The sequence below is a fragment of the Xenopus laevis genome, chromosome 7L (assembly GCF_017654675.1).
Source record: "Xenopus laevis strain J_2021 chromosome 7L, Xenopus_laevis_v10.1, whole genome shotgun sequence".
Taxonomy (NCBI): domain Eukaryota; kingdom Metazoa; phylum Chordata; class Amphibia; order Anura; family Pipidae; genus Xenopus; species Xenopus laevis.
This window is the reverse complement of record NC_054383.1, coordinates 7,918,590-7,933,524: the sequence shown is the minus strand read 5'-3', so window position 1 is coordinate 7,933,524 and position 14,935 is coordinate 7,918,590. Positions and strand designations below refer to the sequence as shown.

Sequence of the window (14,935 nt, the reverse complement as noted above, 5' to 3'; positions counted from 1 at the left end):
TGAGATACAATATTTAGGGGCAGATGTATGAAGGGTCGAATATCGAGGGTTAATTAACCCTCGATATTCGACTAGGAACTAAAATCGTTCGACTTCGAATATCGAAGCCGAACGATTTAGCGCAAATCCTGCGATCGAACGATCGAAGGATTATTCCTTCGATCGAACGATTAAATCCTTTGAATCGAACGATTCGAAGGATTTTAATCCAACGATCGAAGGAATATCCTTCGATCAAAAAATCTCAGGCAAGCCTATGGGGACCTTCCCCATAGGCTAACATTGACTTCAGTAGCTTTTAGCTGCCGAAGTAGGGGGTCGAAGTTTTTCTTAAAGAGACAGTACTTCGACTATCGAATGGTCGAATAGTCGAACGATTTTTAGTTCGAATCGTTCGATTCGTAGTCGTAGTCGAAGGTTGAAGTAGCCCATTCGATGGTCGAAGTAGCCCAAAAAACACTTCGAAATTCGAAGTTTTTTTAATTCGAATCCTTCACTCGAGCTTCATGAATCGGCCCCTTAGTGTGTTAATAACAAGGGTTAAACATTGCAGGGTTAATGTTACACTATGGGGGGCACGTGCAAGTCTCTCTGTCACATACACAACCTAAAGCAATAAGTGATTGGTGCAGGACTGTATAAGGGGCAGACTCATTGCAATTGATCATTTACAGGCACAACCATGGCACAATATACATCTGGTTATTATTTTATACCTATTTATTTTACTAATAATAACATTCATAGAGGGAAAAAAAGCAGTTTTTGGGAACATCAGGACAAAATTTTGATGTAAAATCCGGGAAAACGTGACTTAAAATCTGGGTAATGCACCCATTGAAATGCATTAGAAATTGGTGGGACCACAAATAAAAAATGTAAAACAAGGGAAAACTTAAAATCGAGTTTTCATTGTACTTTAATAACAATGGAAGAGTTGCAGGTTTCCCTATTACCCCTCCCCACACTGGGCTCTTATGCCTGAAAGTCAAAATGGAAATCGGACCCTCCGTGTGGATATGAGAAGAAATTCCAGGCAGGGAAGTGGGAATTTCCAGACTAAGGAAACCAATTAACTGCATAACATTCTTTTGCCTGTTTAGTCCCTTGAATTTCCCTTTTTTAGAACGCCAATGTCTGATTCACCCCGACACCCAAACTCACCCAGTTATCACCATGTCCAACAGCTACAAATATATTTTGATGTTTATCTTTAATTATATACTGCTACTGGGTCTTCTTCAATTCATTTTATATTATTCCTTAAAGGAACAGTTACACCATATAATTAAAGTGTTTTAAAGTAATGACAACATTATGTAGTGTTGCCCTGCACTGGTGCAACTGATTTGTATGCTTCAGAAACACTACTATAGTTTATATAAACAAGCTGCTGTGTAGCCATGGGGGCAGCCATTCAAGCACAGGATACACAGTAGATAACAGATAAGTACTACTATAGTTTATATAAACAAGCTGTTGTGTAGCCATGGGGATAGCCATTCAAGCACAGGATACACAGTAGATAACAGATAAGTACTACTATTGTTTATATAAACAAGCTGCTGTGTAGCAATGGGGGCAGCCATTCAAGCACAGGATACACAGTAGATAACAGATAAGTACTACTATAATTTATATAAACAAGCTGCTGTGTAGCCAAGAGGGCAGCCATTCAAGCACAGGATACACAGTAGATAACAGATATGCTCTGTAGAATTCCATTATGTATAATAGAGCTTATCTGGTATCTGCTGTGTATCCTGTGCCTTTTCTCCGTTTTCAGCTTTGAGTCACACGGCCCTCCAGTGCACAAAGTAAAACTGGGTTTTGTCATTGTTTTTCAGAGTTATATAATAATTCCCTCCATGCTTGTTATCTACTGTGTATCCTGTGCTTGAATGGCTGCCCCCAGAGTCCTTGTATAACTCAGCCTGCAGCCTTGTGCCTATATATGGTCACAGAACCCCTCAGTGACTTCTAATATCCTTATCATTTACAGTAGGGGGTACATTATCCCTTATAATACATGAGTGATACTCAGAGTTCCCTGTATAACTCAGCCTGCAGCCTTGTGCTTTTATATGGTCACAGAACAACCCCTCAGTGACTTCTAATATCCTTATCATTTACAGTAGGGGGTACATTATCCCTTATAATATATGAGTGATACTCAGATTTCACTGTATGACTCAGTCTGCAGCCTTGTGTCTTTATATGGTCACAGAACAACCCCTCAGTGACTTCTAATATCCTTATCATTTACAGTAGGGGGTACATTATCCCTTATAATACATGAGTGATACTCAGAGTTCCCTGTATAACTCAGCCTGCAGCCTTGTGCCTTTATATGGTCACAGAACAACCCCTCAGTGACTTCTAATATCCTTATCATTTACAGTAGGGGGTACATTTTCCATTATAATACATGAGTGATACTCAGAGTTCCCTGTATAACTCAGCCTGCAGCCTTGTGCCTTTATATGGTCACAGAACAACCCCTCAGTGACTTCTAATATCCTTATCATTTACAGTAGGGGGTACATTATCCCTTATAATACATGAGTGATACTCAGAGTTCCCTGTATAACTCAGCCTGCAGCCTTGTGCCTTTATATGGTCACAGAACAACCCCTCAGTGACTTCTAATATCCTTATCATTTACAGTAGGGGGTACATTATCCCTTATAATATATGAGTGATACTCAGAGTTCCCTGTATAACTCAGCCTGCAGCCTTGTGCCTTTATATGGTCACAGAACAACCTCTCAGTGACTTGTAATATCATTATCATTTACAGTAGGGGGTACAGTATCAGTTCCCTGTATAACTCAGCTCTGCGCTATACACAGACCCCTATGCTTTGGATAACACCATTCTCACTGTAAATCACCAGCCAATAGCAGTCCCAGAGAAGAGACTATTCGATTAACACTCCATGTCCGCGACAAATCCTTTCCGCGCTCCAGCTCATCCTTTCTCACTGGCCGGTGACAATGTTGTTGGGGGGAATCGGAATCTCCTTCACTTTCGCCGCACAAACGTCACACTTTACGGGGCGGACGTGCAGCTTCTCTCATATTGCCATTCGCGTCCCGCCCACTAGGAGTCGCTGCCGAGCTACACAGCGAGCCTTATAGTTAAAAATGAAAATGAAAGTCATTTTCCCGGGTGTGCGTGTGTTATTGGGGCCTGTTAGTGCTCAGCACTTGGGGGGCTGATGAAAGAGTATTTCTCTTTTTGCTTTAGGGCTGTTTCAGTGTGTGGCTAGTTGTTGCTGTTGTTGTTAGGATCCCTGTGTAAAGTGCATGATTGTGTGTCTTTGTTGTTTTAGTGTATTTGTTGTGTTTCTCTCTGTGACTGTGATACTCTGCTAATGTAAGTATTTATTTCTACAGATATTGGGATTTTCTCCTGTGAGACATACTGTATTCATTGTGTTGTTTTGTATCATTGTTGTATTCATTGTGTTGTTTTGTATCATTGTTGTATTGTGTATCAGCTACACAACATTGTGTCTTTGCCTGGTTATAGATACACTGTCTGTTTCCCTGGTTTTTCGGTTACAGCAGCTTTAAACCTAGTGGGACTCAGTTGCACAACTGTGTGTGTGTTTGTGTGACAAAGTGCTGCTTCAGTGTTGGGTTGGGGCCGTGGGTGTGTGATTGTGCGACACAGTGGGACCATGTTGGACATGAAGAAAAGAAAACACTTCCCGCTGGTGCTGATTCTTCTCCTGCACAGTAAGATGGGAAATGGGGTGTTAGGGGGGTCACAGGGGCACTAAATTGTGTTAAAGGGGCTGTTCACCTTTAAATTACAATTACAAAGAGACAATTTGCTATTGGTTTTCATGTTTTATTATTTGTGGTTTTTGAGTTATTTAGCTTTTTATTCAGCAGCTCTCCAGTTTGCAATGTTAGCGATCCGATTGCTAGGGCCTAAATTCCCCTAGCAACCATGCATTGATTTGAATAAGAGACTGGAATATGAATAGGAGAGGCCTGAATAGAAAGATAAGTAATAAAAAGTAGCAATAACAATATATTTGTAGCCTTACAGAGCATTTGTTTTTTAGATGGGGTCAGTGACCCTCAGTTTGAAAGCTGGAAAGAGTCAGAAGAAAACAGGCAAATAATTATAAACTATAACTAACGCCAATTGAAAAGTTACTTAGAATTAGTCATTCTATAAGTACTAAAGGGATTCTGTCACGTAGTGATTTTTATTTCTAAATGACACTGTTTACACTGATAATAATTCACTCTACAATATAAAATTTCATTCCTGAACCAACAAGTGTATTTAGTTGTAATATTGGTGTGTAGGTGCATCTCAGGTCATTTTGCCTGGTCATGTGATTTCAGAAAGAGCCAGCACTTTAGGATGGAACTGCTTTCTGGCAGGCTGTTGTTTCTCCTACTCAAAGGGAGACTGTCATGGAAAAAAAAAATGTTTCAAAATGAATCAGTTAATAGTGCTGCTCCAGCAGAATTCTGCACTGAAATCCATTTCTCAAAAGAGCAAACAGATTTTTTTATATTCAATTTTGAAATCTGACATGGGACTAGACATTTTGTCAATTTCCCAGCTGCCCCTGGTCATGTGACTTGTGCCTGCACTTTAGGAGAGAAATGCTTTCTGCCAGGCTGCTGTTTTTCCTTCTCAATGTAACTGAATGTGTCTCAGTGGGTCATGGGTTTTTTCTATTGAGTGTTGTTTTTAGATCTACCAGGCAGCTGTTATCTTGTGTTAGGGAGCTGCTAACTGGTTACCTTCCCATTGTTCTTTTGTTTGGCTGCTGGGGGGGAAAAGGGAGGGGGGTGATAATCACTCTAACTTGCAGTACAGCAGTAAAGAGTGACTGAAGTTTATCAGAGCACAAGTCACGTGACTGGGGGCAGCTGGAAAATTGACAAAATGTCTAGCCCCTTGTCAGATTTCAAAATTGAATATAAAAAAATCTGTTTGCTCTTTTGAGAAATGGATTTCAGTGCAGAATTTTGCTGGAGCAGCACTGATGTGTTTTGGAAAAAAAAAACATTTTTCCAATGACACTATCCCTTTAACTTAAAGGCAAACCACCCCTTTAACAGCCATTTCACAAGAACAGATTCATAAATAGAACATGTAAGGTGCCAGTGTGGCTTCACCATCAGATGACGGGCTCCCATTTTCTGTTTCAGGCTTCGTGGTACGGTGCCAAGACAAGCCGGTGGTACATCGTGCTGTGGACATTGTGCTGCCGTGTGAATACGTCCTTATGAAAGAAGGGGGGCAAGGCAGTCTCGGGGGGCTGTCGTTCTCCCGGGAACACGTTACTCTGGTGCTGCGGAATATATCAGTGACCGGGGAAGGACAAGAGCTGGATCCTATCACAGAGTATGAAGCCCCCAAGGATAAAGAGACGGCCACCTACCAGGCCACAGGTTAGGCACCATTTATTGCTACAGCTGGGGGGCTTCCCTGTTATAAGGGATCGGGAGTACAGAGACATGTTGTGTGACTGTTCCCTTTATTCCTGTGTTCTTCTGTAGCCTATAATCCAACCTCCATGGATTTTCTGTTTAGGGCTGTTCTCTTTCCAATGGTCAGGTTGATGTGGGAGGCCAGCTGTTACTGCAACACTGTGGGAAGAGTAGAATAAGATTAAAGGGGAACTATCGAGAAAATGAAAAATCAATATAAGCTCATACTGAAATAAGAAACTTTCTAAATACAGTCAATTAAATATTCTGCACGGGTTCTGAAATAATCAAGTTTATCTTCACTATCCCTCTCTCAGCATCTGTTTCTCTTGTTCTGTCTTCATTCAGGAGTTGGGTGTCAAGTGAATGATCCAATGTATCTTATGGGGGGGCTGCTTTTAGAGTCCTGCAGTGGGTCGGCTACCCGAGGGTTACCCCAAAAAGGGGATTTTCAGGTGCAGATACGGGTCGGGTTGCGGGTCTCGTCTAAACTTCTTATCTTATGTTATATTGTCTATACTTTAGTCTTTTTAAAATTTTACAAAGCTTGCTTCTGTCCCCACCCACTTTTCATGATGTCACTTCCGGTTTGCAGCAACACCCCTTCCTGTTTGCTGGTGGACAGTGGGTTGCTGGCCGGGTTGCGGATAAGGCAGTTGCGGGTCTGGGTCGGGTTGCGGATCAAAGTTGGTAAATATGCGGGTTGCGGTTCAGAACTTACAGTTTTTTTCAGCCTTCTGGCCATCTCGCGGTGTGGCTCCACCCCTTTTTTGTTCCCGCCTCCTCCCACCGGCCGGTAAAAATTTTCAGAAAAGGTGGCAACCTGAGAAATTGGTACCACGCAGGACTCTAGCTCCTTTTGCCTAGAAGATGTATTAGAGGTCACTCTATTAAAATCACCAGACATCATGTCTCTCTCAGGGCCGGAACTAGGGGTAGGCAGAGTAGGCGCCCGCCTTGGGCGCAGTCATAGGGGGGCGCAATTTTGAAAAGAAAGAATTTTTTTTTATTTATTTTCTTTCATTTTGAAATTGAACTGCTTGTACTGTTCCTTCGTTCTCCAATGCGGCTGCCCCAGACACCCAGCATAGTTCCGCTCTGCTTCCCACCTCCCCGACCCTCTTACTTGCCCTGGCTGGATCTGGCTTCTTCAGAGCGCATGTAAACAAATGCGCAATTGCGCATCCATGCGCCTGTAGTAAGCGGCGCGCTGGCGGGCGTGGTGACGTCACTCAGCCAGGAGGGAGCTGTGCGCCTGTGTGGTGACCTGGCGGGTCGGAGAGAGCCCAGGCAGTTCTTTGCTCTTCTGAGTCCTGACTGAAACTGTGGTGGCTGGTGACTGGTATTGGAGCTGTCTGGCACAACACAACAGGTACAGACTTGGGGGGGTGGCAATGCATTGTTTGGCAATTGGCACAAGTACAGATTGGGGGCAATATTTTGGGTGCTGCTGGCTGGCACAGGTATAGATTGGGGGCAATATTTTGGGTGCTGCTGGCTGGCACAGGTATAGATTGGGGGCAATGCATTGTTTGGCAATTGGCACAACAGGTACAGATTGGGGGCAATATTTTGGGTGCTGCTGGCTGGCACAGGTACAGTACGGTACAGTGTACTTTATTTTTGTTTGTTAACATTACATATTTATATAAAAGAAAAGTTTAATTCATTAATGTGTTGTAAGGTTTCTTCATTACAAAAAATTGTAAGTGATTAGGTGGGAAATGATCCTACAGAACGGGGGGGGGGGGCGGGCGCTGATTGAAGTCCTTGCCTAGGGTGCCAAACTACCTTGGCCCGGCTCTGGTCTCTCTGCAGAATTAATTTTTTTAGATTTTGTTTGTACTGGAATCAGTTATTTGAGTGAGCTCTGATACATCTGCTAGGAAAGGAATACTCCCCCCTATAAGATATATTGGATCTAACTGTCAATGAATATCTGACACCCAACTGCCGCATGAAGAGAGAATGAAGAGAAACAGATGCTGAGAGGGGAATAGTGAAGATAAACTTGATTATTTCAGAAACAATACAGAATATTTAAATTGTATTTAGAAAGTTTCTTACTTCAGTATGAGGAAGCTTATATTAAAATTAAATTTTTGTGATAGTTCCCCTTAAAGGAAATATTTCCCTTTTTCATCTCTTGCCTTGAACCACCATTTTGGGATATTCTCTGTGCTGCCTCAGAGATCACCTGACCAGAAATACTTGTAAACATAAACTTGATTATTTAATTAACAAAGCAGAATATTTAATTGATTGTGTTAAGAAAGTTTCTTATTTCAGTATGAGGAATCTAATATTACATTTTCACAATAGTTCCCCTTTAAAGATGTAATATGAACATCAGTGCTCCACTTAGCTGTTTTTGCCAAGTTCTAGCCCTGCCCCCCTGCCTGACCATAGGAAGGAGAACTGCCCATGAACAGGAAGTAGAAACAAAACGTACAAATAGATAATTTTATGTATCAACGTTTTATGTTGTTGTGGTGCCTGTTTCAAAGTAATCTGCAATAATAATTATTTTTTACTATCTTTAACCCCCCATCCCCCTGCTAGTGCGTGTGGGTCCCCTCCCATTTGCAGAGCGCCTGCTGCATGCGGACTGCGAGGGCGAGGAAGTCGGATGTGAGATTTCCCCGATTTATGGCGAGTTTTACGTGGCGCACGTCCATCTGCCGGAGCTCAGCATTTCCATGATGTGCAAAGCAGAGGCTTCTATGGAAGAACTGGAATTTCTCAAGGAGACGGAGGAAAAGACTGTGACACCAATGACGGGTGAGTGGGGCAAATGAGATGCCAATATACAGTCTCTGGTCTGGCAGCTTTATCCCATTAAAGGAGAACTAAAGCCTAACTAAAGAAGTAGGTAGAAATGGTGTACTTTATATTTTGTGCTTCTGTACCAGCCCAAGGCAACCACAGCCCTTTAGCAGTAAAGATCTGTGTCTCCAAAGATGCCCCAGTAGCTCCCCATCTTCTTTTCTGCTGATTCACTGCACATGCTCTGTGCTGCTGTCACTTACTGAGCTTAGGGACCCACTCACAATATACAGTACACATAGAATAGAAATGTCACAATATAAGGCTGATTAGTAATTAATACAGATAATTACTACATGGCAGCACAGAAACCAGTGCAATTAGCATCAGAATTTAATAATCAGCAAACCTGTAGCATCAGCTTATATTACAGCCAGGGAAGCTCATTTTCTGCTGGATAATTAGTGACGAGCCCTAAGCTTAGCTTCTCAACAGCCAATCAGAGCCCACTGAGCATGTGAGTGTCACAGACACTTTCCAAGATGGTGACCCCCTGTGACAAGTTTGAAGTCCTGGATCATTGCTGCTATTGACAAGCTGAAACTTTAGCCTCGTGCAATAAGTTCACTATGTAAAATATGGCATTTTTAGCCACATTCATTTTTAGGGTTTAGTTCTCCTTAAATCCCCTGCCTTGCTGGTTTCTATAGGCCCTGTGTTATTTCTATTTTTTGAACATTCACTTCTTTCTCATTATTTGTCTCCCCAGTGGATTACATTGTATCCTCCTCTCCCCCCTCACACCGTTCTCCTATATCTGGGGACGTCACGCTGAACTGTGAGGTGTGGGGCGACCTGGAGAGAATGGAGGTGGAGTGGTACTTTCAGAGTGAAGGCAAAGGCCGCAGGGTATTCCCCAGTGAGGAGGAGCGGGTCAGCGTGGGGCAGGAGAGTAAAGGAGACGTGTCCCTGACACTGAGAGGGGTGCTTGTGCCGGACGAGGGCACCTACATCTGTACAGTGAATGTGGAACAGCATAAAATACAGCAGATTCTGAAGCTGGAGATCAGAGGTAAGTCATTGGGCACTAGAGGGAAATCATAGCTTTTGGGTATTGGCATGTGGGGTATTTATTTTGGGGAGGGGGGTTCTTTTCCCCTTAGCTTATAGTTCCCAAGTGTTAAGGAGTGACCATCTGGTATTGCAGTATATTCTCTCTCGCACAATGTATCCTATAATCTCCCATAGCCTTCCTATTGTGTTATACTACACAGCAGGCTAGAAATGGTTAAGGACCAGCAGCCAATTATTTCACAAGTGCAGTGGGCAAAGTGCACAGAGAAGTACCTGGGGAGGGGTATTTATACAGCAGCCACGTGCAACTAAACAATCCTACTACACACATGGACCTTTTTCTGGGTGAATGGTCTTATTCTAACACCAATCTCAGCTGCACCCATTTCCTAGCACGGCATCCCATTATGATTCTTTTTTATCTTTGTACCCAGAGCCCCCTAAGGTCAGCATTAGCCAAAGAGGAGGCCGAGAGCCCAGACTGATATGCCGCACAGACCGATACTACCCCCTGGATGTGGAATTTGATTGGCTCCTGAATGGAACCCCAGTCCCTGACCCTGATCTTGAGACTTCCAGTCATCGCAAAAACAGCGACGGTACCTACAACCTGAGCACCACCCTGACTGTGCCTGTACCTGCCGGGGGATCCGATCCTGATACGTACACCTGCTCCGTGTCACATGTTTCCCTCGCTGAGCCAATCCAAGCGCATGTCAGCATTGCTATGCCAGGTACAGATTTACTGTACATCTCTTTAAAGGAAACAGTACCCCCAAAATGAATACTTAAGCAACAGATAGTTTATATTAAATTAAGTGGCATATTAAAGAATCTTACCAAACTGGTATAAATATTTAAACGGGAATATCACAAAAAATAAAAATTTAATACAAGATTAAAAATTCTGTACCGTTTCTAAAATAATCAATTTATCTGACACCTGCTACTTGAAGAGAGAATGAAGACAAACAGATGCTGAGAGAGGAATAGTGAAGATAAACGCGATTATTTCAGAAACAATACAGAATATTTAATTGATTGTATTTAGAAAGTTTCTTACTTCAGTATGAGGAAGCTTATATTAAAATTTAATTTTTGTGATAGTTCCCCTTAAAGGAAATATTTCCCTTTTTCATCTCTTGCCACCATTTTGGGATATTCTCTGTGCTGCCTCAGAGATCACCTGACCAGAAATACTGCAGCTCTAACTGTAGCAGAAAGAAGAGTGGAAACAAAAGACAGAACTCTGTCTTTTAATTGGCTCATGTGACATAACATGTATGGTTTGTTTGTGTGCACCGTGAATCGTAGGATCCCAGGGGGCGGCCCTTATTTTTAAAATGGCAATTTATGATTGCCCAATGGCACATACTACTAAAAAAGTATATTATTATGAAAAGGGTTTATTTACATGAAGCAGGGTTTTACATATGAGCTGTTTTATGCAATATCTTTTTTATAGAGACCCACATTGTTCGGGTGGTATAGTTTTCCTTTAATGGTAAATTAGACCCATTTGTCTGCCCTTCAAACCTTTTCCTGCCTATGATGTAGAATGAATGTTTTCTAGGGGGTATTAAACCTCCCATTTACTTTAGACCCATTAGAAAACTTCCCCAGGTAACTGAATTCAGTCTGACCCTAATACCTACCCAGGTACAATGCTCTGAACCCGGTTTCCAAACTTGATTTTCTCTTCCCCACGCACAAGGAATTGGGTTGGGGCAAGGCTGGGTGTTTTACATGTCTGTGCAAAGTAAATTAGGTTATTAGAGCTTTGGTCACTAGAGGGAGTTATAAGCCTCTCCCCTGTCTGTTTAGAAAGCTCAGTAATGTTCCAAGCTCCATCCTCACTTTGACCAGAGGAAAGAGAACAGCCCAATCCACCTCTTAAGTGAATTATAATATTAAAGCACAGACATAAACAGGGATGAAGACTTACACATTATTATGCTCAAAAATAAATGAACCTTTTTGTATTCTCCACTGGGGGCAGATGCAGAAAGTTCCACTCCCTCGGGCAACGGATTGATCATCTCATCCACAATCGTATCAGCCATCATTTTCATAATGGCGCTTGCTAAATACATCTGGGCCAAACAGAAACAAAGGACAGAAAAGAAGAAGGAGTGAGACAGACTGAGAAGAAACGTTTTAGCACCAGACATGTGAAACGGTTGATGCCCCCTGGCACAATGGCTGCCTGTTGGGTGGGAGATGTTGCACTATGTACAGATGGACCAATGATTTATTTTTATTTCATGTTTCTCTTAGTTTTGATAATAGTTTAACTTAACCTTTTCAAATGACAATATTAGATGTAGGAAAACATATGGGCACTGGCCTAGCCACTCGCCAGTAGTATGTCCAGGAAACAATAGAAAGCCAATAACTTGGTGATGCAGCAAACGGAGTGATCCCAACTTTATTCCATGGTGCTCAAAACATGATCATGTGGAAAGTATCTTGAGCACCATGGATTAAAGTTGGGATCATCCCCTTTGTTGCATCACCAAGTTATTGGCTTTCTTGTTGTTTCCTTAACTTACCCTTTTGCCAATTCCAGTTTCTTTAGCATTGTTTTTATTTAAGGTTAATTCTACTGACCAAGATCCTCTGTAGCCTACAGAATTAGGTCCCTCAGGATAAACCATGTGTATAAATACCCAGAGTGTTCTCAAGCAAACTGTTATATGCCGGAGGCTGCACGGTAGGTGATTCCAGAGAAGGAACCAGGGAAAGGGCAGATTTAATATGGTTATAGTCATGAAAAATTCAACATGGCATCAGTGATGGTCATTTCAAGCTTATCTCCATAACCGTTCATCATGGCTTCCACAAGATCCAATTCATCATGGCTTCCCAAGACCCAATTCAACATGACTTCCACAAGACTCAATTCATCATGGCTTCCCAAGCCCCGATTTAACATGACTTCCACAAGACCCAATAATCATGGCTTGCACAAGACCCAATTCAACATCACTTCAACAAGACCCAATTTATCATGGCTTCCAAAAGACCCAATTCAACATGACTTCCACAAGACCCAATTCATCATGGTTTCAAAAAAGACACAATTAATCATGGCTTCCACAAGACCAAATTCAACATGACTTCCACAAGACCTAGTTCATCATAGCTTCCACAAGACACAATTCAACATGACTTTCACAAGACCCAATTCATCATGGCTTCCACAAGACCCAATTCATCATGGCTTCCCAAGCCGCGATTTAACATGACTTCCACAAGACCCAATCATCATGGCTTGCACAAGACCCAATTCAACCTCACTTCAACAAGACCCAATTAATTATGGCTTCCAAAAGACCCAATTCAACATGACTTCCACAAGACCCAATTCATCATGGTTTCAAAAAAGACCCAATTCATCATGCATCCACTAGACCCAGTTCAACATGGCTTCCATAAGACCTAATTCATCATGGCTTCTACAAGACCCAGTTCATCATGGGTTCAAGAGGACAATCACCAATATCAGTGAATTGGAAATCCAATAAAGCATTCACTGAACTTTGGGGGAATACACTGCCCATATATTGTGCCTATTGCTCAAGGCTAGATGAGTCCATTATACTGTAAGTGGGCACAGGCGTTGGCTGAGACCCCCACAGTAGAGGTGGAGAATGAGTGAAGTGCATTTAAGAGCACGTATTGTGGGATTTGCAACTTCCCTACACGCTGGGAATAAAATAGAGTTGGTAATGCCATCTTGTCTGTTTCTTATTCATTGTGTGGGGCACCTGGGGTGATAACAAGAAATTTTCATAGTTCTGCCGCTTTATTTACAGAGCTGAGCAGCGTCTCTGTACATAGATTTATTTAACTTAAGGAGAGCAAAACCCATGACCAATGCTCCATCTGTTTTGCATATGCAGAACAGTATGGCGGGTGTTGCAATGGCTTGTTCCGCTTTGGTTCTGAGAAACTGAGACAGTTTGAGGGTTTCTGTTGATCTGGGAAGAGTCACAAGCTGGGAGCAAATGCATAGTCCTTATCCATAGGGCGTTATTTACTAAACTCTGAATGCAAAAATGCCGGAGATTTTTTGATTTTTTTCTTGTATAATATCGGACTTTTAAAAAATCACTAATTTTTTGGAATTTATTAAACCCCGAGGATGGAAAAAGTCTGAATCAGAAAATCCGGCGTCTCGGACCTGTCGAGGTTGCATATAAGTCCCAATGATTTTTTGATGTGCGCTGTGTTTCTTGCAATACCCCAAAGCATTCAAAATCGGAGTTTTCAATAGAAATTCTGGAAAAAAACGTGAAATTCTGATTTTCCTAGCCGCCTATTCATGACAAATACAGCAGGCAGAGAGTGGTACATGAGGGCCATGCTTTACTACAAACGTAACTCTCAGAGAAGGCAGTGACCCCGTTACATGAAGATCTCCTCGTAAAAGAAACTTCTCTCACTGCTAGAGAGAGAAGTTTCTGCTAGGTGACAGTTTACAATTCCACTACTGTCAGGGGACCAACAGGGCCATATTTCAATATAGACAAGGAAGGGCCGTGCTGGACACTGTTGGGTAAATCTAGCCAAGGCCTAGTGCAGCACCCTGGTAAAAGGTGCTCAGACTGTGTGTTTAAAGGGGAACTATCACACAAATATAAATTTAATATACAGTAAGCTTACTCATACTGAAATAAGAAACTTTTTAAATACAAACAATTAAAAATTCTGTACCGTTTTTTAAATAATCAAGTTTATATTCACTGTTCCTCTCAGCATCTGTTTCTCTTCATTCTGTCTTCATGCAGCAGTTGGGTGTCAGATATTCATTGACAGTTAGATCCAATATATCTTATAGGGGGGCTCCCTATCCTAGCAGATGTATTAGAACTCACTCAAATAACTGATTCCAGTACAAACAAAATGTAACAAAATAACTGCCTTTTGCACAAATTCTGCATGTAGAGAGACATGATGTCTGGTGATTTTAATAGAGTGAACTCTAATACATCTTATAGGTAAAAGGAGCCCCCCTATAAGATATATTGGATCATTCATCTGACACCCAACTGCTGCATGAAGAGAGAATGAGGAGAAGCAGATGCTGAGAGAGGAATAGTGAAGATAAACTTGATTATTTTAGAAACTGTCCAGAATGTTTAATTGGTTGTATTTAGAAAACTTATTTCAGTATGCTGTAGCTCCTATAAAATTTTCATTTTCGCGACAGTTCCCCTTTAATAAGGAAGCTGCCAATAGGCAGTGCTTATAGAAGGGTTCTGCAGATGAAGCCCATGTGGGGTGAGAGCAGCGTGGCAGGAAAGTACCATTAGTGGCAGGGGGGAAAGTTGGCTCATGGAAAACTAAAAGGTCAGGCCTTACCCATTCTGTGCCTTGTGGTGGGTGGTGGCACATGCAGTGTTTGCTAAGTGCCAGCCCCCCTCGAGTGCGTTGGAGTTGCCAGCACATATCTGCTGGAAGTGGCCTAAGTGTCAGATTTACAGAGGAAGGGAAACCACAATGTGACTGCCAACGACACCCTCCCACCCATTATTGTGAGCCAAGCCAGCTTGTTTAATATCAGAACAGGCACCAAAATGCTTGATTTATCTCTTCCAGCAAGAAGCCTCCAGCCAATGTTT

General features: G+C 42.1%; 1 protein-coding gene across 1 annotated transcript; it reads left to right on the top strand.

The window, feature by feature from the left end:
- Window positions 1-3,129: 3,129 nt before the first annotated feature.
- Window positions 3,130-13,045, top strand: LOC108696064 (tapasin-related protein). The gene is made up of 6 exons (XM_018225061.2): window positions 3,130-3,743; window positions 5,187-5,429; window positions 8,031-8,249; window positions 9,004-9,306; window positions 9,743-10,042; window positions 11,308-13,045. Exons 1-6 carry the CDS (start codon window positions 3,686-3,688, stop codon window positions 11,442-11,444), a joined length of 1,260 nt encoding a protein of 419 aa, XP_018080550.1. The 5' UTR covers window positions 3,130-3,685; the 3' UTR covers window positions 11,445-13,045.
- Window positions 13,046-14,935: the final 1,890 nt, after the last annotated feature.

Bases quoted from the DNA above. Each gene is read 5' to 3' on its own strand.
- LOC108696064 (XM_018225061.2), top strand. From the start codon at position 3,686: ATGTTGGACATGAAGAAAAGAAAACACTTCCCGCTGGTGCTGATTCTT. The intron at 5,430-8,030 runs GTTAGGCACCAT...TCCCCCTGCTAG, and splicing joins GGCCACCTACCAGGCCACAG to TGCGTGTGGGTCCCCTCCCA. The intron at 9,307-9,742 runs GTAAGTCATTGG...CTTTGTACCCAG, and splicing joins TCTGAAGCTGGAGATCAGAG to AGCCCCCTAAGGTCAGCATT.